Raw genomic sequence first — 21,661 nt, 5'->3', positions numbered from 1 at the left:
TTGCAGTATCCGTCCCCTGGACTGGGGAGGGAATGGAGATTTTGCAGTATCCGTCCCCTGGAGTGGGGAGGGAATGGAGATTTTGCAGTATCCTTCCCCTGGAGTGGGGAATGGAGATTTTGCAGTATCCTTCTCCTGGAGTGGGGAGGGAATGGGGATTTTGCAGTATCCTTCCCCTGGAGTGGGGTGGGAATGGAGATTTTGCAGTATCCTTCCCCTGACACGCCCACCAAGCCACACCACACCCACCAAGCCACGCCCACAGAACTGGTAGTAAAAAAAAATTGGATTTCACCACTGAGCTATGGGCAAGTCTACGGGTAAAAAGCCTCTGTTGGGATCATCTCAGGGAATTGACAAGGTGCAAATGAGGAGGACCAGAAAGAAAACTCGGGAGACAAAAGACATTCAGCAGAGAAATGCCAACAATGTTCAGCTATCTGAATGAAAACAAGGAAGAGTTGCTTGACTGTGGCATCAAAGCCATAGAAACAGGCAGAACCTCCTATAGATTGTTGTTGTTGTTAGTTGCGATGTCGTGTCCAACCCATCGCGACCCCATGGACAACGTTCCTCCAGGCCTTCCTGCCCTCTACCATCCTCTGGAGTCCATTGAAGCTCACGCCAACTGCTTCAATGACTCCATCCAGCCACCTCATTCTCTGCTGTCCCCTTCTTCTTTTGCCCTTAATCTTCCCCAGGATTAGGCTCTTCTCCAATGAGTCCTTCCTTCTCATTAGGTGGCCAAAGCATTTCAGTTTCCTCTTCAGGATCTGGCCTTCTAAAGAGCAGTCAGGGTTGATCTCCTCTAGGAGTGACTGGCTTGATCACCTTGCAGTCCAAGGGACTCGCAGGAGTCTTCTCCAGCACCAGAGTTCAAAGGCCTCCATTCTTTGGCGCTCAGCCTTCCTTATGGTCCAACTTTCACAACCTTCCATTGCAACTGGGAAAACCATCGCCTTGACTATACGCACTTTTGTTGGCAGGGTGATATCTCTGCTTTTTAGAGATATCTCTAAAAATCTCTGCTGCTCCTGTAGATATCTTCTCCATTTTCAGAATTATAGAAATTACAGAATAACAAAGCTGGAAGGGACCTTGGAGGCCTTCTAGTCACTAACCCACTGCTCAAGCAGGAGACCCTAGACCATTCCAGGTAAGTGACTGTCCAGTCTCTTCTTAAATGGCTCCAGTGATGGAGCATCCACAACTTCTGAAGGCAGGCCGTTCCACTGGTTAATTATTAATTGCCTTTAATGTGTTTTGTTATTATTGTTCAATCACTAAGTTGTGTCCAACCTAATGGACCATAGCTTGCCAGGCCCTCCCATCCTCCACAGTCTCCCAGAGTTCAGCCAAATCTATTTTTATTCTGTCGACAACAATATACAACCATCTCATCCTCCGTCTTCCCCTTCTCCTTTTGACTTCCATCTTTCCCAACATCGGGGTCTTCTCCAAGGAGCCGTCTCTTCTCATTGGGTGGCCAAAGTATTTGAGCTTCAGTTTCAGGATCTGTCCTTCTTGTTAGGAAATGGTTATTTGTCTAACTAGTTGGTCAGGCAATATATAAACCAACAATGTATGTTTGCAGTCAGAAAGGTATTATATTGCTTTAAGACTGTATCGCATCATCCTGTATCCTGATTGTCTAAGCTCTGTAGCCAAGGTACTTAAGGGAAGTCAGGATCATGGCTTGTGTGGATACTACATGATTTTACCTGCTTATTTGCTGTAATTCTCTACCTGATCTCTCTGCATGATCACTGTTTGATCATAGCTACATGTTGCTTTCTACTATTTATTGAATGTTTTGATATTGAACTTGTTCCTGTTTTGAAACTCAAGAACTGTTTTATTGTGTATGACTACAACTGGTAAGAAGACTTTGTACTTGAAATATCCCTGGATTGATCTTTTAACTCTCGTCTTATCTGTGTATGACTTGGATTGTTTTTGGACTTTGCTTTACTTTTTCTAAAAGTAAAAGACTACAACAACTCAGTGTGTTTGTATGTTGACTGTGATTGTTCACAACCACTCCCAGTCATTTTTCATGCGTTTACTCAAAGGGTACTCTGCTCAATAACCCACAACATCGGTTATGAGCCAAGAATATCCTTAACACTTCCAAAAGACAATCCTTTAGGAAATCACCTCCATGGCCTGAATCTATTATAAATATATCCAATATCTTTACAGCTATGTAGTATGCAAAGGGTAGTCAATCCACCAGTCAATTGATCAATCCAATCTTTATTACAGTCAAAGACCAGCTTAAGGAGGGTGGGATACAGTCAATTAAAAAAACATAAAGAAGATACATAAGAAAAATTAGGGGGTGGGATGTCTCAACGGTTAAAGACACTAAGCTTGTCAACTGGAGAGCCGACAGCCCAGGTTCGAGACCCGAGAGCTGCATGATGGGGTGAGCTCCTGTTACTTACTCCAGCTCTGCACACCTACCAGTTTGAAAGTATGCAAATGCGAGTAGATAAATAGGTACCACTTCTGTGGGAAGGTAAACCGTTCCATGTGCCTTTGGCGTATAGCCATTTTGGCCACATGACCACGGAAGTGTCTTCGGACAACACTAGTTCCCTCGGCCAAGCAACTGAGATGACTACCATATCCTAGACAAGCGTTCTCCAATCTTTCCGGTTGGCGCTCGGTGTGGAGAGATGAGGGGATGGTTAGTGTGAGCAGCGCACATCTGCACTCCACTTGTGCAAATGGGGCTGTGAGCACCTGCCACTTGTGCAAGTGGAGCTGAGTGCACATACACCCCAGCCCATCACTCACGCAGTCCAGTTGCGAATAGGCCAAGATCTGATAGTCACCCATGGCCCACAGGTTGGGGACTCTTGCCCTACACTACGATATGACTGGACAAGGAAACCTTTACTTTTACATAAATAGTTGTTGAGGCCTGCCAGCGGCCTGCGCAGATTGTTGCTGATCCCAACGACAAGGAGGCTGTTGTGGTGTCATGCCAGCAGCCTGTGAAGCCAGCGCTCGAGTCAGACAGTGAGGAGGCTGGAGAAGATGTGGTGCCAGAGGCAGGGATTCAGCCAAGGTCTTCAGAACCTCCAGAGGCTCCTTTAAGTGCAGAGGATGAAGTGGAGGAGCCTCTTCTCAATGCACGGGCACGCAGAGCTGCCAAAAGGCAGGAGTGGTTACTCAGGAGGAGGTCTCCTCGAGAGTAAGGCTTGGGGCTAATTGGCCACTCCCTTAGCCTATTTAAGTTTGCACACAGCTTCTAAAAAGCGGCAGGAAACAACGCATGTTCGCTCGAGGATCATTGAATCTGGAATTTCTTTGCAAACCTTGCTTCTGGCCTTTTTGCCAACTCTCGTAAGACTTTATCTTTCTGTGGAATTTCTGGCAGGTTGTTAACAGCCTGCATTTGTAAAAAACTACATTTGGAAATAAATTGAGTTTGGTTCATAGTTTGTGTGTGCTGCATTCTCTGGGATCCGTAGCTGGGGCAGAACAATAGTATGAAAAGTTAGAAGATATATAAATATATTAAAACAGAAAGAATATAGAAAACAAGAATCTAAAACATCTAAATCTAGTACGCAAAGCAGGGCCAATCCAATCTTTATTACAGTCATAGATCTGCATAAGAAGGATGGGATACAGTCAATGAGAATATATAAGATACATAAAGATTATGAGAAGCTGGAAGATATTACAATATGTTTAAACAGAAAGCGTATATGTAAGAAAACAAGAGTCTAAAAGAAACTAAAAGGTGAGATTGGAGCACTTGGATGGGTGTAAGGGAGCAGAAAGAATAGCCTGTAGCAGACTATATCAAATTACAGAGCACTCTCGGATGGTGAACTAAATGCTCATTAAGCCTGGTTTTATGGCCCAGGGCATCACCTGACGGATTTTAAGTGCTGCTGTGCAGAACCTGGCAATAATATGAGTTTAGTAAGGTCGGTATCTGAGAACAGCAGGGAGGTATAAGATTGACCTGTGTATAGTGGTGAAATGAAGCTAGTAAGAATGCTTCTGTAGTGCAGGCAATGGGGAAATGCACATTCCATTGTTTGTGTGTGTCCAGAGTCACAGGAGCCTTGTCTCACCAAGAAAGAAATCTTCCCATATTCAAGGTCAATTTGGGGGGGGGGAGCAGGACATTGTGCCAGGCCCCTTCGGTACTTGTCATCTTTCTCAGAATCTCATCTTTCCTGCTATCTTCTCCTATGATTATCTATGATTATCATCTGTTGATGCATTTTATGGTTAATCACTGAAACTATGATTTAATGATGTATCGCTTTGTTGTTTCATGTACACTGAGAGCTTATGCACCGGAGACAAATTCCTTGTGTATCCAATCACTCTTGGCAGAGGTGGGTTTCCGCAGGTTCTGATCAGTTCTGGAGAACCGGTAGCGGAAATTTTGAGTAGTTTGGAGAACCGGTAGTAAAAATTTCTGACTGGCCCCGTCCCCATCTATTCTCTGCCTCCCAAGTCCCAGCTGATCGGGAGGGAATGGAGATTTTACAGTATCCTTCCCCTGGATTGGGGCGGGAATGGAGATTTTACAGTATCCTTCCCCTGCCACGCCCACCAAGCCACGCCCACCAAGCCACATCCACAGAACCGGTAGTAAAAAATTTTGAAACCCACCACTGGCTCTTGGCCAATAAAGAATCTGTTCTGTTCTGTTCCATTCCGTTCCATTCTTCCTCTATTCTGTCTCTGATGTTCTGTTCTACTCTACTTCAAGTTTTAATTAGATATATCACAGGGGAGGCAGAGTACTTGTGCATTCACTAGCAACAAAGGTTTCTTTCTTTCTTTCTTTCTTTCTTGATACTACCGCCCTACTCAGGGCGGTGAACAGCCAAACAATAAAAATACATAGATACAAAATTTAAAAACAAAGTAAAATCGAATTAAACAATTTGGCCCAGACAGATTTCTAGGGGTCCTTCTTCTTTGGCAGTTAGTTAAACCTTCAAAGACACTTTTGAGGATTCTTGGTTCTTTTCCTTCTCTTGTTCTCTATACAGCACAGGATTTAAGCCATTGAAAACTTCCCCAGAGGTTGTTTAGGAGTGATCGCCTATCACGGATTATCTCTCACAAGCCCTCCAGCTCACCCTGTAGGTTTGATCATTATTAAGTGTGGAACAAGCTGCTCTCCCCACCTGAAGGATGCAGAGATAAAAGAGAACGAGAGATGGAGAGAGAGAGAGAAAAAAAACCCTTTTAAAATACGGTTCGGAGAGGGTGATTTTTGGCTTCGCTCCATGTGCAGGCTGACTGCGCTCCTTCTCATTAGCACAACTAACTGATGGAAAAGGCAGGCTTCCGTGTGCAGCGAGAAGAAGGCCTGTTGCTAAGATACCTGTTGCTAAGTAGTAAGCCTTGCTCTTACTCACAAATGTTCCAGATTATCTCTCTATCAAGCCCTTTGCCATTGTTGCGGTCTCGTGGCTCTTTTGCCACATGAAAGAATTTGCAACAATAAACGGATCCACTGGTGCTACTTAACAGCACTTTAGTCTGCTGCGCCACCAAGGCTCGTCATGGTGCTCTCTCTCCCTCCTCCCTTTCCCTTTTATATTATATCTCTTTAGAGGGCAAGCCTGAAAAGCTGGCTGAGGAACTCTGGGAGTTGAAATCCACAAGTCTTAGTTGCCAAGGTTGGAGACCCTTGCTTTGGAGAATAGGTTGACTCTCCCTCTTCTTTATGGCAGCCCCTCAAGTACTGGAAGATGGCTATCATGTCACCCCTAGTCCTTCTCTTTGTTAGACTGGACATAACCCAGTTCCCTCAATCATTCATTGTATGGTTTGGCCCAGGGGTGAAATGCTCCCGGTTCAGACCGGATCGGGCGATTTGGTAGCGATTGTGGCAGGTGGTTCGGAGAACCGGTAGCAATGGTGGTGCAAGGCTCCGCCCACCCACCCAGGTGTCGTTACTTCCTGCTTTTAAAAGGTTAAAAAAAAGGCTCTGAAGATCGCATGCCACAGCTGTGATCGTCAGAGCCTTTTTTTAACCTTTTAAAAGCATTTTTTACAACCTATTTGCCCGAATAGGTTGTAAAAAAAATGCCTTAAAAAGTTTTTTTTTAAAGTTGGCCATGCCCACCCAGTCACATTACCCCCAAGCCACGCCCACAGAACCGGTAGTAACAAATTTTACATTTCACCCCTGGTTTGGCCTCGTGGCCCTTATTATCTTCGTTGCTCTTCTCATGCTGGACTGAGGCTTATACCTCATAGGTGATATCTACCCATAGGCTCAGTCAGCTGAACCTTACCAGTCTTATGGCCACTTTTACTCCTATATCCCTACAAAGAACGTAGCCGCGCGGGTGATTATGGGCGCAGCTCATTACACCCATGTAACACCTCTCCTACGTGAGCTGCACTGGCTCCCGGTGGTCTTCCGGGTGCGATTCAAGGTGTTAGTCATCACCTTTAAAGCGCTCCATGGCTTAGGACCTGGGTACCTACGAGACCGTCTTTTGCCACCAATAGCCTCCCACCGACCAGTTCGTCCTCACAGGGAGGGACTACTCAGGGTACCGTCAGTCAAATGATGTCGACTGGCGACTCCCAGGGGGAGGGCCTTCTCTGTGGGGGCTCCAACCCTTTGGAATGAACTGCCACCTGAGATACGGAATATCCCTGATCTCCGTGCTTTCTGCCGTGCCCTCAAGACCCTGATGTTCCAACAGGCAGGGCTAAACATACAAACATGCAAATGATTTTTTAAATGTTATCTAATTCTGGGTTTTATTTAATTGACCAAATTAAGTAACAATTTTAATTAGCAATTTTATGATGTTTGTGTGTCTATATTTTTCTTGACTGTACACCGCCTTGAGTCCTACGGGAGAAAGGCGGTATAGAAATATAATAAATAAATAAATAAATAAATAAAATAGATTAACAACACAACATCCACAAAGGCTGCCTGAAATATCATGTCATTCTGAACATTTTCACATAAAAGCCATACAAAATCTCAACGGCCTGAGTGCCAAAAAGCTCAACTATTTTAAAAAATAGATGATTTATTTTTGTATTCGCTGCTTGGAAAGGAAATATTAGTCCAAGTCCAAGAAAGCTGATGAATAGACGCTGATCTCTATCTCACTTCAGGACACCTTAGATGGATAGTCACGGTGAGATTCTTTTCCATCACTTAACCATTTCTCTATCAATACAGGGGTGAAATCCAGCAGGTTCTGACAGGTTCTGGAGAACCAGTAGTGGGAATTTTTAGTAGTTCGGAGAACCGGCAAATGCCACCTCTGGCTGGCCCCGGAGTGGGGTGGAAATGGAGATTTTGCAGTATCCTTCCCCTGCCACGCCCACCAAGCCACACCCACAGAACCAGTAGTAAAAAAATTTGGAATTCACCACTGTATCAATACAATGTGGGCATGGTATTTCTAACGATGAAGATACAACAGCGAAATCCAGCAAAAAATAAACTTGATAATTAAAAGAAACTTCCATGAGCATTTAAAGTGTAAAAATATTTCCACCTTACATTATTCCGGTGGCAGCATTAGACTTCAGGAACCAAATCTGGGACTTCTTTTGTGTGGAAAATCAGTTTTTATGTGAATAGCAATAGAACTTAAACATATATACGTTTCACAGTGCTTTAACAGCCCTCTCCAAGCGTTTTACAGAGTCAGCCTCTTGCCCCCAACAATCTGGGTCCTCATTTTACCCACCTTGGAAGGATGGAAGGCTGAGTCAACTTTGAGCCGGCCAGGATTGAACTCCAGGCTGTGGGCCGAGTAAGCCTGCAATACTGCATTCTAACCACCGAAACATCGAGACTCACAGAGACTCTTTAATAGACAAATTGAGACATAAAGAGGGCTATCTGTGTAGCTCACAGTGGCCTGTGGCAAGTTTTATCAGAACATTCCCATAGCAACCCCTGAATGTGCAAATGCTTCTTTTAACTAAGACGATTGTTCTCAGTAGATAGCAGAAGAGCGAGGAGTAACTGAGATATATTGCACTATTGCTTATGAATATGTATGCATGCATCATTTTCCCCCTATTTTCTGAGACTCCCCTCCATTATGTTCTGTTTAATAAATCACTGCAGTTTGCTTTCGGTCCCGCTCTTTCATTCCATACTTTAACGCCACGTGTCTGAAACGATCACCCTACCGTTATCATTCCCTTTCCGGCTGGTTTTCCATTCCCGAGAACGAGTGCTCTTGTTACTTTTTTGCTTGAGACAATCTAAAGAAGAAAAGAAAGAAGAAAATATGTTACGGTAGTCCTCACTTACTGAACACTTGTGCAGAGATCAGTTTACGATGGCAGGAGATTTATGACTGGCCCTTGAATCAGCAGCTGTTGCATCATCGTAGGACAATGCGAGCACCACTTGTGACTTTCACTTCGGGTTTCTGACACGCAAAGTCGATGGGGAAGCTGGCAGGAGGTTGCAAATAACGATATGGAATTTCCTGAATTACGGCAAGCGGAAGTGTCGGAAATGCTACCGTGTTTCCCCGAAAATAAGACCCTCTCTTATATTTTTTTGAATCCCAAAATAAACGCTTGGCCTTATTTTCGGGGAGGTCTTATTATTTTGGGGCGCATGGAGCAAGCCGGGGCTCCTCTTGCTGTCTTACCTGATTTCCAGCTCTGTCTCCCTAACCGTAACCAGAGAAAATGGTGGAGACCGGCTGCATATGTGTTTAAATATTTTTGGGGACGGCTTATTTTAGCACAAGCGCTCAAACGTCCGATTGGGCTTATTATCAGGGGATGTCTTATTTTTGGGGAAACAGGGTATTATGTGGTCTGGTCTGGTCTGGTCTGGTCTGGTTTGGTTTGGTTTGGTTGATTAGCCCATAGCAGTGATGGCGAACCTATTAGACACCGAGTGCCCAAACTGCGCAGGTGCATGCTCAAACTGAAAGGTGTGAGTGCGCAAACACGCGCATGCACATGCCCAAACGTGCCCATGCACGGACATGTGTGCATGCACAGCAGACACCCAAAGACCAGCTGGCCGACAGGAGGCGAGGCATCCCAACACCGGCAGCGGGGCAAGAGATAAGATCTTTTTCTTTCGTGAGCTTCTGTTTCGTCGTTTGCAGGGAAACAGAAGCTCACGAAAGAAACACCACAGAGATCTGACCTGGGGCGACGGCGCACATACCAGCAGAGAGGCCACCTTTGGCACGTGTGCCATAGGTTCCCCATCACGGCCCTAGGCCATATCAGAATGCAGAGTTCCAAACACCACTTATTGATAAAATCCTATAAAACAATTAAAAAAAAAACTGGAATAAAATACAATAATTTGATATATAGATACGTGAAAAAAGATAAAATTATATTTCAGTATCACCCCTACAATCTACCCCAATCAGTCCCACATATGCCGATCTCAGCCGAACCATTTTACTCAAGTACTGTGCTGTATTAAAATGTTGTTTTCAAATTCTGGCCACACATATAAGGTATGTTGTTTTAATATGGGGTTCGCAATGGGTCATTCGTTTAATATATGAACCAAGGTACCTGTCTCTTACCCGCTTATATAAACAACAATCAAATAGGATGTGAGCCAAATCTTCTACCTCTACCACTCCGCAAATCTGAGGAGGTGGAGAGGGTGGGTAGTTTTAAATTTCTGGGCATTTATATCTCAGAGGACCTCTCATGGACTATGAATGCTAACATGCTTGTGAAGAAGGCACAGAAGAGGCTGTACTTCCTGAGAATCTTCGGGAAGATAAATCTATCTCAGCATCTACTTCTGTCCTACTATTGCACCACCATTGAGAGTGTCCTGACATACGGCATTCTTGCATGGGATGGGAGCAGCTCTGCAGTGGACAAAAAAGCTCTACAGAGAATTATTAAAACTGCCCAGAATAACAAACCATCTTGCTTAGCAACAGGAATTTTGGGCTCCATTTGGGCTCCAAACTGCTGTGTTCCACTTTCTATTCAATGCCCCAGCCCCTTAATTTTATCCCCAATAGGGTCAGTCTGGGGGGTGCCGGCCAGCCAAGACTCTTCTCTGAGCAAGGAACAAAAAAACTCATCCATTCTCTGCAGGGCTGGGTGGGAAGCAGCTCCAATGCAGCTGTTGTCCCTTTTTGGCAGAGGTGCTTAGAAAGAGCGCAGAATGTGGGCAGATTTACATCACATTTGCAATCGTGGCAAATACCTGCAGCTCGGGTGTAAGGTAAGGGTGAAGGTTCGTTCTCGGAGCTTGTGGGTTAGTTTAGAACGTTTCGTTACCAGGATAGGTAACATCTTCAGTGGAGGTTAGGGGATGTCGGTGTCCATGTTCTGTTTATAGCAGAGTTCTTCTGCTTATAACGACTTCAGGTATGGGAGTGTTAACCTGCCACACTCATGAGTCCATCGGAGCCTGGCACTCCACAAGCAATTCCATCCACAGACACACTGAACCACAATTAGTGAGCCCTGGTGGCTCAGCAGACTAAAGCACTGTTATTAACATCCACTTACATCTGCTGCCTGCAATTACTGCAAGTTCAAATCTCACCAGGCTCAAGGTTGACTCAGCCTTTCATCCTTTCTAAGGTAGGTAAAATGAGGACCCAGATTGTGGGGGCAATAAGCTGACTTTGTATAAAATATACAAAAGTATGAAGGCTATTGCTTAACGCACTGTAAGCCGCCCTGAGTCTTCGGAGAAGGGCGGGATATAAATCAATTTTTTTTTAAAAAAATTAAAAATCAGCCTACGAAACCCTCAGAAGCACCTGCACAGCCAACAAGAGACTGCAACACCCTCAACCAACCCACACAATCCTCCCCCAACAGCAGTTCACCTCCCAATGACCCTGACCTGATGTAATCTCCTTATCACAAGACCCCATCACAAGACCCTCACAGATGACTCACAGCTGACCCATCACAAGACCCTCACTTGACACACCCACACCTGAAGCCCTTATAAGCAGAAGAACTCTGACACTGACATCCCCTAAACCAGGGGTCTCCAACCTTGGCAACTTTAAGACTTGTGGACTTCAACTCTTCTTTCCTTTCCTTTCCTTTCCTTTCCTTTCCTTTCCTTTCCTTTCCTTTCCTTTCCTTTCCTTTCCTTCTTTCCTTTCCTTTCCTTTCCTTTCCTTTCCTTTCCTTCCCTTCCCTTCCCTTCCCTTCCCTTCCCTCCTCTCTTCTCCCATTTCTTCCCTTCCCTCTTCTCCCTTTCCCTCCTTTCCCTTCCCTACCATACCCTCTTGTCTCTTCCCTTTCCTCCCCTCTCTTCCCTTCCTATCCCCTCTTCTCCCTTTCTTCCCTTCCTTCCCTTTTCCTCCCCTCTTGTCCCTCCCTTTCCCTTTGCCCCTTCCCTTCCCTTGCCTCCCACTCTTTCTCTTCTTTTCTTAACTCATCATTTATCTTCTTAGCATATGAATACCCTACAAGAGTAATCATGAGTTTAGACAATTATTGAAAAGGCAGGCAAATTCTCGGATGATTAGACCATTAAGCAAGCACCAGTCACAATGTCTTCACTGAACCGTTACAGACAGAAACAGTTCAAATGCCTGAATGACTCTGGGAATAAATGACAGGAGTGTTGATGCCTTTATATGGAGGGAGGGAGAATAACTTGCATACAGTCCCTGACCCCATTTGAGGGAGGGGGGCTCCTACAATCCCCTCCCTCAATATATTGCTTATCTTATTAAAAAAAATCACCAGCTCCCAGAGATGGGCCCTTTCATTTTTAAAAGCACCAAATTTTGCTTCGAACCTTTTTTTCTAAGGCTCCAAAATAATAGAATAAGGTTGAATAACATCACCAGGGTAGGAAAAAAAAAATCAAAAGGTGTTCTGCCTTCTCTGCTTTATTTTCCCCTTGCTTCTAACTGTCTAGTGCAGTGTTTCTCAATCTTGGAAGCTTGAAGATGGGTGGACTTCAACTCCCAGAATCCCCCAGCCAGCGCAGATCCAGAATGTCACTGGTCTCTGGTGCCACGTGTCTCAATGGGTGACCTTATCTGGATTTTAGAGCTAAGCAAGATTGACTCTAGTCAACTCTTGAATGAGAGACTATGACAAAAGCCTAGAGCTTTGGACTTTCTAGAAGACACCAAAGTACTTTCATACTGTTGCCAAGGAAACAAGAAGGATGAGCCTATGAAGTCACCAGGAATTGAGTTTGTTTTAAGGAAACTGAAGGTGGGGCTTTGATCTAGGACCGGGATGGCGAACCTATGGTACGCTTGCCACAGATGGCACGCGGAGCCTTATCGGTGGGCATGCAAGCGTTGCCCTAGCTCAGCTCCAGCGTGCATGCGCATGCCGGCCAGCTGATTTTCGGGCCTTCTGGGCCCACCAGAAGTCAGGAAATGGGCTGTTTCCAGCCTCCGGAGGGCCTCCGGTTGGGTGGGGAAAGCAGTTTTCGCCCTCCCCAGGCTCCAAGAAAGTCTCTGGAGCCTGGGGAGAGTGAAAAACAGGCCTACCGGGCCCACTGGTAACCTTTTTGCCATCGTGTGCCAAAAGGGGGGGAGCGTGAGGGGGTCACACATGCATGCGCGGGGGAGGTGGGGCATGGGGGCATTGAATTATGGGTGTGGGTATGCACACGCGCAACCCCCCCATGTTCCCCCTGCTTTTGTCACGCGATGGCAAAAAGGACTGCAATCACTGATCTAGGAGGTATCACAAAGAAGTCATGGACCAACTTCCCTGGATGTCCTCCAGCAGAAGATGGAGAGGCATGTCTCTTTCAGCTTGGATTCTTGACCCGATCAGAGGGTTGAGCTTGATGGACTCAATGGCTCCCACCATCTTAAGAAGCCAACCTTCTTTCCCATCACTTTTTTCCTACCCTCTTTCTTTTCCCAAGAGTCTTAGTAGTAGTCAAAAATTCACAACAACACTCACCGATCCCAGAGTGCAAGAAAATTCTCCCAGGAAGTCATGTTCGTATAGTTGCATGCTTGATTTGTCTTGGTCAAACAAGGCAAATTTCAACTTCTGGACCTCCTCAAAGTGATAATCTATGATGAACTTTTTGGAGAAAGCCGGGTTGAGGTTGTTCACCGCCGTTTCTGTCCTGTCGATCTACAAAGAGAGAAAGTGGAATGAAAAAAAACAGGGAGTTGATCAAATCCTTATGAATGAGGCAGTGGTGAAAATCAAATTTTTTTGCTCCCGGTTCTGTGGGCGTGGCTTGGTGGGCATGGCTTGTGGGCAAGGCAAGGGAAGGATACTGCAAAATCTCCATTCCCTCCCCACTCCAGGGGAAGGATACTGCAAGATCTCCATTCCCACCCCACTCTGGGGTCAGCCAGAGGTGGTATTTGCTGGTTCTCCAAACTACTCAAAATTTCTACCGTTTCTCCAGAACCTGTCAGAACCTGCTGGATTTCACTCCTGGAATGAGGTGATATTTCCTTGAGAGTAATTTAAGGCTGGATGGAACTGCTATGGAAGTATTTATGTGGGTTTCAATCTGAAAATAATTTTCTTCATCATCGTGGTCCACTCAAACCATAGTTTAGCAAAGTTTGCATCTGCAAACTGCACCAGTTGGTGGATACTCAGAAGCCAAGGACATTTCTCACATCCGTTGAATGATTAAGTACTTTTTAATATTAGTTAACTTATTAATAAGTGTGACTAGCTATCAACAGAGCAGGACTGTGAAATGTTTACAAATGGAGGCTGACAAAAAAATTTTATCATCTCACACTGGAAAGAAACATCTGCATTTGATTCGATATGTATTGCTTTGCCAACATTTGAATTAATTTTTTCTTCAACTGTAGGAAGTTAGCACCCACCCCTTTCCTAGGAAAATGAGATATTTTGGGAAATATTAAAAGGGCAGAATATTTTCCCTAAAAGGGAGGCAGAAACTCAGCCTCCCCCACCCCCACCCGCACACACACACTTGTCAATGGGCCATTAAGGTCTGGGCCAGTCTATTCTACATAACAAAGATCTACCTCCTTCAAGCAGAGCCATAACAGGAATTGCCCAAAGCCCTTTCATTACATCATCACCCAGCAAGATTCAACCAAGCTTGGGACAATCTACAAAGTTACCCCTGCATGGCCCCATGGGAGTCTGACAACCAATCAGAATACAAGCTCAAATTCAAAAGCCCAACAGAGGGTATAAAACTCAGGCACTCTCAGCATCTCTGCCCCTTTTTGCCCAGGATCTCAAGCCATGTGATCCTGTTCATCAATAAACCTTCTTTCCAAGCAACTTCCATGAATCCAGTGTCTTTCTCCCCACTTGAAACTGAACCCAGATGGACATTTCTTCCAACACAACAGAAGGAGACTAAAGCAATATTGTATGAACCAAAGTTTTGGGACTTGCCCCATTCATAAAACAATTATCAGCCTTCCTTTATTGCTATAGTTATCGGCATGGTTGTGTCGATCTTTTAATACTACTGGATATGTATGTTCTATTTTTTTTAATTATTGTGTAATAACACTGTTTAAAATTAAAAGTGATTAAAAGAGACCCTGCTGGATTTGAGCACAGCTTTTTTACAGTTTCTTTAGCTTTTCACACCAGCCATCCAAATCCCCATTGGGTTTTTCAGCAGCCGCCTAAAAACCCCAAGGGGTCCTTCGCTGAGCCTGTTTCTCACCTTTTGCAGTCGTTTATTAATTGATTAAATATAAAGGGACACGGTGGCTCAGTGGCTAAGACGCTGAGCTTGTCGATCGAAAGGTCGGCAATTCAGCGGTTCGAATCCCGAGTGCCGCGTAATGGGGTGAGCTCCCGTTCCTTGTCCCAGCTTCTGCCAACCTAGCAGTTCGAAAGCACGTAAAAAAGGCAAGTAGAAAAATAGGGACCACCTTTGATGGGAAGGGAACAGCGTTCCGTGCGCCTTTGCCGTTGAGTCATGCCGGCCACACAACCACGGAGACATCTTCCGACAGCGCTGGCTCTTCGGCTTTGAAACAGAGATGAGCACCGCCCCCTAGAGTCGGGAACGAGTAGCACATACGAGGGGAACCTTTACCTTTACCTATTGATTAACCTTACGACCATATCAAACCCCATTAGATGAATGAAAAGGAGGAATTTAGAAGAGCTTCAGCAACCGAACAATTTCCAATTTAGATCTCCACATACATTGGGGTAGAGAGTCTTTTCCCTGGTAAATGGAAAGGATTGCAACTGGCTGTTTACATAACCGTCTGCTGAATCTTTATCTCTTTAGGAACAAACTGTTACAATACCCCCGGGAAGCCGACAAACACAACAGGAATGTCATTTGTGTTCTCCCCACTGAGATTTCACAGCAAAGAACACTACAGAGTGATGCTATTTCTGAAACTGAAGCTTACCTAACTTGTAACCTTCGCGTCAATAACTTTCTAATTCTCCTTTTCCCCCATCCCCTTATCCAAGTCCCTAGCCCCCGTGTCCCTTTCTCAGGCAAAGTGTCTCTTTTAACCACAGATAGTCATCGACTTATGGTTACAATTGAGCCTCAGATTTTCTGTTGAATCAGAATAGGTCCAAATTCGGTGTGGACGGAGAGCCTAACGAAAGAAAGACAAGGTTGAAAACGGAGCTGGATCTAACTGGGGACTGTGGAGAACGAAAAATCCCCCCAAAATCTTTGGGTGCATTACTACAGGAGTTGCAACTAAGACATCCCCAAAATAAGACATGATAATAAGCCCAATCGGGCTTTTGAGCGCATTGGAATAAGGCCAAGCGCTTATTTCAGGGTTCAAAAAAATATAAGACAGGGTCATATTTTTGGGGAAACACGGTACTAACTCAGACTGCTGTATCCTTACATTTGCCCATTCATTGTCAAGTGCCAGGAAAATCAGGAGATCCATATTCAAATAGCTATGAAGATTTATTGTACGTAAATCTTGTAGCGAGCTTGAGCACTTTCCCTCTACTGTCTTTAAGATAAAAAGCCAATATAGGCAGTCCTTGACTTATGACCACAATTGAGCCAACATTTCTGCCTCTAAGCGAGACAGTGGTTAAGTGAGTTTTGCCTCGTTTTACAACCTTTCTTGGCATAGTTATTAAGCAAATTACTGTAGTTGTTAAGATAGTAACACAGTTGTTAAGTGAAACTGGGTTCCCTGTTGACTTTGCTTGTCAGAAGGTCACAAAAGGTGATCGCATGAACCCGGGACACTGCAACCATCACAAATATATGCCAGTTGCCAAGTGTCTGCATTTTGATCATGTGACCGTGGGAATGCTGCAACGGTCATAAATGTGAATAATAGTCATAAATCCAGGGGTGGGCTGCTGGGGGTTCGCAGGGGTTCGGAAGAACCTCTAGCTAAGATTCTGTGCAGTTCAGAGAACCCCCAAATCCCACTCCTGGCTGGCTCCGCCCACCCCACCCTGCTCCTTCCAGGAATCCCCACGCGGCCTGGCTTGGATGCAGGTAAGTGCAGGGGGTGCATGGAGGCTTGGGGAAGGGCAGAAAACGGGCCTACTGGAAGTTCAGGAAGGCCTCCAGAGGGCCTGGGGAGGCCGTTTTCGCTCTCCCGGAGGCTTGAGGGAAGCCTCCAGAGCCCGGGGAGGCAAAATGCCCCCCCCGCCATGGTGCAGGAGGCCAACTAGGCCACGCCCACCATGGCCACGCCCCACCCAACAACCGGCAGAGAACCCCTTGCTAAAATTTTTGAAGCCCACCATGCATAAATCACTTTTTTTCAGTGCCGTTGTAACTTCAGTCATTGAAAATATGGCTGTAGGTTGAGGACTACCTATCATATATTGATTCTCATGAAGAAATTCTTGCAACATTATTTTCACTCTACCTGCCAGAATTCTTGTCAACACCTTGTAGTCTTTATTCATCATTTACGTTAGCTTGCATTAGCTGTTATCCAGCTTTCAAAAAATATTTTATTTATATAAACATGGAATTCCCTGATGCCAGAGAAAGTGGTTTTGTCCTCATGGGGCAGATGGGAGGCATCTTCAAAGCCAAGAATTGTGGAGCCACACAAAATGTTGCCTCAACCGGAGAGACCCGTTATTTAACCTCAGATGCCTAGTCCTAACATCTACCACCTGGCGTGTGAAATCAAGATCATGTCAATGGACACCTGTCAAGGCTGTGTGGGAACGTACGACTGGACTGCTTGGCCCATGTGGACCTGAGAGACCTAGGAGAGTGGGGAAATCCTATTCTTTTATTTATTTATTTATTTTATTTATTGGTTCGATTTATATGCCGCCCTTCTCCAGAGACTCAGGGCGGCTTACAATGCGTTAAGCAATAGCCGTCATACTTTTGTATATACCTGCTTAGTAGGGCTTTCGCCCCCCCCCCCAGCGGTGTTCTTTTTTATACAAAGTCAGCTTGTTGCCCCTACAATCCGGGTCCTCATTTTACATACCTCGAAAGGATGGAAGGCTGAGTCAACCTTGAGCCTGGTGAGATTTGAACTTGCAGTAATTTCAGGCAGCTGGTGCTACTTAACAGCACTTTAGTCTGCTGCGCCACCAAGGCTCTTATCCTCTTTAATTATCCCTATGCGCAGGGAAAATTTAGACCTAGCTTCACCTTTTTTTAGATTTAGATTTTTAGAACTCTTTATTGGCCAAGTGTGATTGGACACACAAGGAATTTGTCTTTGGTGCATATGCTCTCAGTGTACATAAAAAGACAAGATACATTCGTCAAGAATCATAAGGTACAACACTTAATGATAGTCATAGGATACAAATAAGCAATGGAATCATACTAGAAAACAGTCAATATAAATCATACAGGTAGTCCTTGCAGTCATGCAGTTATTAGTGGGAGGAAGTGGGTGATAGGAACAATGAGAAGATTAATAGTAATAGTAGTGCAGACTTAGTGAATAGTTTGAGGGTGTAGAGGGAATTATTTGTTTAGCAGAGTGATGGCGTTCGGTAAAAAACTGTCCTTGTGTCTAGTTGTTCTGGTGTGCAGTGCTCTAGAGTGTCGTTTTGAGGGTAGGAGTTGAAACAGTTTATGTCCAGGATGCGAGGGGTCTGTAGATATTTTCACAGCCCTCTTTTTGACTCGTACAGTATGTGCTGATATGATGTACTCATTAAAGGGTTTCTTGAACCTGAACTTTGTGTCAGAATCTTGACTTCCCAGAATTCATTACTCGAAACCATGACACCAGTATTACGCAACGGTTCTCAAAACGTCGCAGAACATTCTCACAGAAATCATGCAAATGCTCTCCCCATTCACGCATGATTTTTGGACACTGTGGAGGCCGCATGAGGGCCTGGCCCATTCTCATGCATTCCACAGCCTCCAAAAATTATGCCAACGCCTGCCCATTTGCGCATGGTTTTTGCAGACTGTGGAGGTCACACAAGAGCAAGGCTTTCTTGCACAACTTCCAGGGGCTCACAAAACCTCACATACCTCATTCTCACACAATCTCTGCATTCTCCAAATATTGTGCGAGAACGGGGGAGGGGGGGATGGCAAGAATCTGCCAAGCGAGATGGACAATACTAAAATTTTAAAACAACCCCGGAAAAGCATACCACACATAACTTCGAGACTTCCAGAGGGAATTTTAATCCCCCAAATCCTACAATCCAGCATTGTGCATTGTCCAGAGTTCCAACCGAATGCAGTGGAGAAGTTCAGAAGCATGATGGGTGCAAAGTCTCTGAATGGGACAACTCACTGCAGCCAACTTGCTGTGGGACAATTTAACAATTCCATTTAAATGTTTAAAATCATTAAAATATGATGGGTCTCTTCTTGAAAGCTTCCAGTGATGAAGCTCCCACAACTTCCGAAGGGAAGCTGTTCTACTGGTTGATTGTTCCCACTCTCAGGAAATTTCTCATTTCCAGGTTTATTTATTTAGCGTATGGCAAATACATGGATTTATAGTGGTTCAAATGTTAATGCCCAGTCCACCCAGCTATTCAAGGACAGGGTGATCTATGTTGAAAAAAATCAGACATTGGACTGGTGTAAACTCATTGATGGACATTACACAATATGATAGATATTTTGTCGAGGAGCACCATAGTATTTAAATCCGTTAAATACATGGCAACGGATTTCCAGGTTGAATCTCTCCTTGCTCAGTTTCCATCCATTATTCCTTGTCTGGCCTTCGGGTGCCTTGGAAAATAGATTGACCCCCTCCTCTCTGTGGCAGCCCCTCAAATATTGGAACATTAATGGCTGCAGAATATCAACCTCCTACACTACAGGCAGTCCTCAACTTATAACCATTCGTTTAGTGACCCTTTCGTATTACAATGCCACCGAGAAAAATGGCTTATGACCAGGAGTGAAATCTACTTACCTTCCCTACCAGTTCGGAAGTGTGTGTGCACGTCACATGCGATTTTGGACCCTCTGTGCATGCGCAAAGCCTTCTGCACATGTGCAGAGGGTCAAAAACAGGTTACTTCCTGGTTAAAACCAAGAAGTAACAATGCCTGGGCAGGTGGGCGGAGCCTTGCTCTACCGCTGCTACCAGTTCACTGAACCACCCGCCGCTGCTACCAGTTCGCCTGAACCAGTGGTGGGTTGCCCCCAGTTCGCACCGGTAGTAAAACCGGTGGGAGGCTCCGCCCACTGACCCCGACGTCATCAAAACGCTTCTGCGCATGCACAGAAGAGCGTGTGCACGGCCCTGCTGCAAACCAGTAGTAAAGGTAAGTAGAACCCACCCCTGGCCTGAACCGGTGTGAACCGGTAGCATTTCACCCCTGCTTATGACCAATCCTCACACTTAGGACCATCGCAGCATCCCCAGAATCAGATGATTAAAATTTGGCCTCTTCCCAATCAGGATGTATTGATAATAGTTGCAACATCCTGGGGTCACGTACATCACCGTTTGCAAATTTCCCAGCTGGCTTCCAACAAACAAAGTTAACGGGGGAAGCTGCATTGGCTTAATGACCTCGTGTTTCACTTAACGATGGCGATAACTTGCTTAACCACCATGGCAAAAAAATTGGACGCACTTAACCGTCATCTTGCTTAGCAACGGAAGTTCTGGTCCCAATTACGGTCGTAACGTGAGGACGACTTGCCAGTTGCTTGCATCGGTCTCAAATTTATCAAGCTCGGTAGGTAGCAACGGTTTCGTTTTCTGTTGAAAGCAGCCGTCTCATTACCTCCTGTGACAGCAGAGTCCACAGCCGACTTACAGTTGGCAGCTGCAAATGGCTCCTTTTACTATTTACTCTGAAATCTATCAGCATTGGCAAAGGGAAAAGGTTAAAACTAAAACTGCCAATGTTTGAAAGCTAGAAATAAGTCTATCTCGTGGGGAGGGAGGGAAAGTTGCAGAAAAGAGGAGGGGAGGGGGGGAAAAACAGCTTTCTGCAAAAATGTGTGTTTTTAAAAAAAAAAAAAATCGGAGAGAAATCTTTGGAAAGGCACAACACAATATGGTAATTTTGCTAAAAATACCGGAAGGTTGGTAGGGAAATGGAACAGCGAGTTACTGCAAGGCAGCTGTCAGGGAGGAGAAAGCGTAGAAAAACTCAAGCTATCTTCTCCAAACGGATTCCTACGTGATCGTTTGGGAGGGTAGCAATCAAGCAATCAGCTATGTATTAGTAGTAATTACACAGCAGAGACACCCGGGAGTGGTAGGTGGTTGCAGCTTTTCTGCGCATGGAATGCTATATGCTTGCATCCGCAAAAACAAATATTTCTGCTTTCTTTATGGTTCTCCTTTTATTGGAAAAGCTACATATCTATATCTCCACTCCTTCGCAGCAAGCATAGCGACAGATGAGAGGTACATCCGGCTCTCATTATATTCACCATTTAGATTGCATGGCTATTCCATTCAAAATCACGTGAAATATTAGTACCTCTTTATAAAACCTTAGTAAGGTCACACCTGGAATAGTGCATTTACGTTTGGCATTACACATTACAAAAAAGATGTTGAGACTTTGGAAAAAGGGCAGAGAAGAGCAACAAAGATGAATCAAGGCCTGGAGACTAAAACATATAAAGAACAGTTGCAGGAACTGGGTATGGCCAGTCTAGAGAAAAGAAGGACTGGTGGGGGGACATGTTAGCAGTCTTCCAATATTTGAGGGGCTGCCACAAAGAAGAGGGGGTCAACTTATTTTCCAAAGCACCAGAAGCAGCACGAGAAACAATGGATGGAAACTAATTAAGGAGAGAAGCAACCTGGAATTAAGGAGAAACTTCCTAACAATGAGGACAATTAATTTAATTTAATAATTTAATTTAATAATTTAATTTAATTTAATTTAATTTAATTTAATTTAATTTAATTTAATTTAATTAATTTAATTAATTTAATTAATTTAATTAATTTAATTAATTTAATTTAATTTAATTTAATTTAATTTAATTTAATTTAATTTAATTTAATTTAATTCAATTTATATGCCACCCCTCTCCGAAGACTCAGGGAGGCTCACAATACATTTTAAAAAATCATTATAAAAAAAAATTAAAAAATTAAAAACATTAAAAACATTAAAAACTCATTCACAGCATTCATGGCCGGATCTCACCAGATCGCAAGAGTGAGATCAACGGCCCCAGGCCTGCCGGAAAAGCCGGGTCTTCACCGCTTTCCGGAAGGCCAATAGGGTGGGGATGGTCCGGACCTCAGGAGAGGTAACTGGTTCCAGAGAGCTGGGGCAGCCACAGAGAAGGCCCTCC

At 44.6% G+C, this 21,661-nt stretch overlaps 1 protein-coding gene across 4 annotated transcripts in view; it reads right to left on the bottom strand.

Annotated features, from left to right (window-relative positions):
• CPNE2 (copine 2) overlaps positions 1-21,661 on the bottom strand; it is a 160,621-nt gene that overhangs the window by 75,426 nt on the left and 63,534 nt on the right. For all 4 annotated transcript variants that reach the window (XM_060681547.2, XM_087877007.1, XM_087877006.1 and 1 more), the window contains exons 3-4: positions 12,901-13,080; positions 8,173-8,247 (exon numbers count right to left, since the gene is read on the bottom strand). In XM_060681547.2, the coding sequence (XP_060537530.2) occupies positions 8,173-8,247; positions 12,901-13,080 (255 nt within the window). The remainder of the gene's footprint in view (positions 1-8,172; positions 8,248-12,900; positions 13,081-21,661) is intronic.

The sequence above is a fragment of the Pantherophis guttatus genome, chromosome 11 (genome assembly GCF_059756535.1).
Source record: "Pantherophis guttatus breed Tessera chromosome 11, ASM5975653v1, whole genome shotgun sequence".
Lineage (NCBI taxonomy): Eukaryota > Metazoa > Chordata > Lepidosauria > Squamata > Colubridae > Pantherophis > Pantherophis guttatus.
This window is presented reverse-complemented; position numbering and strand designations above follow the sequence as displayed.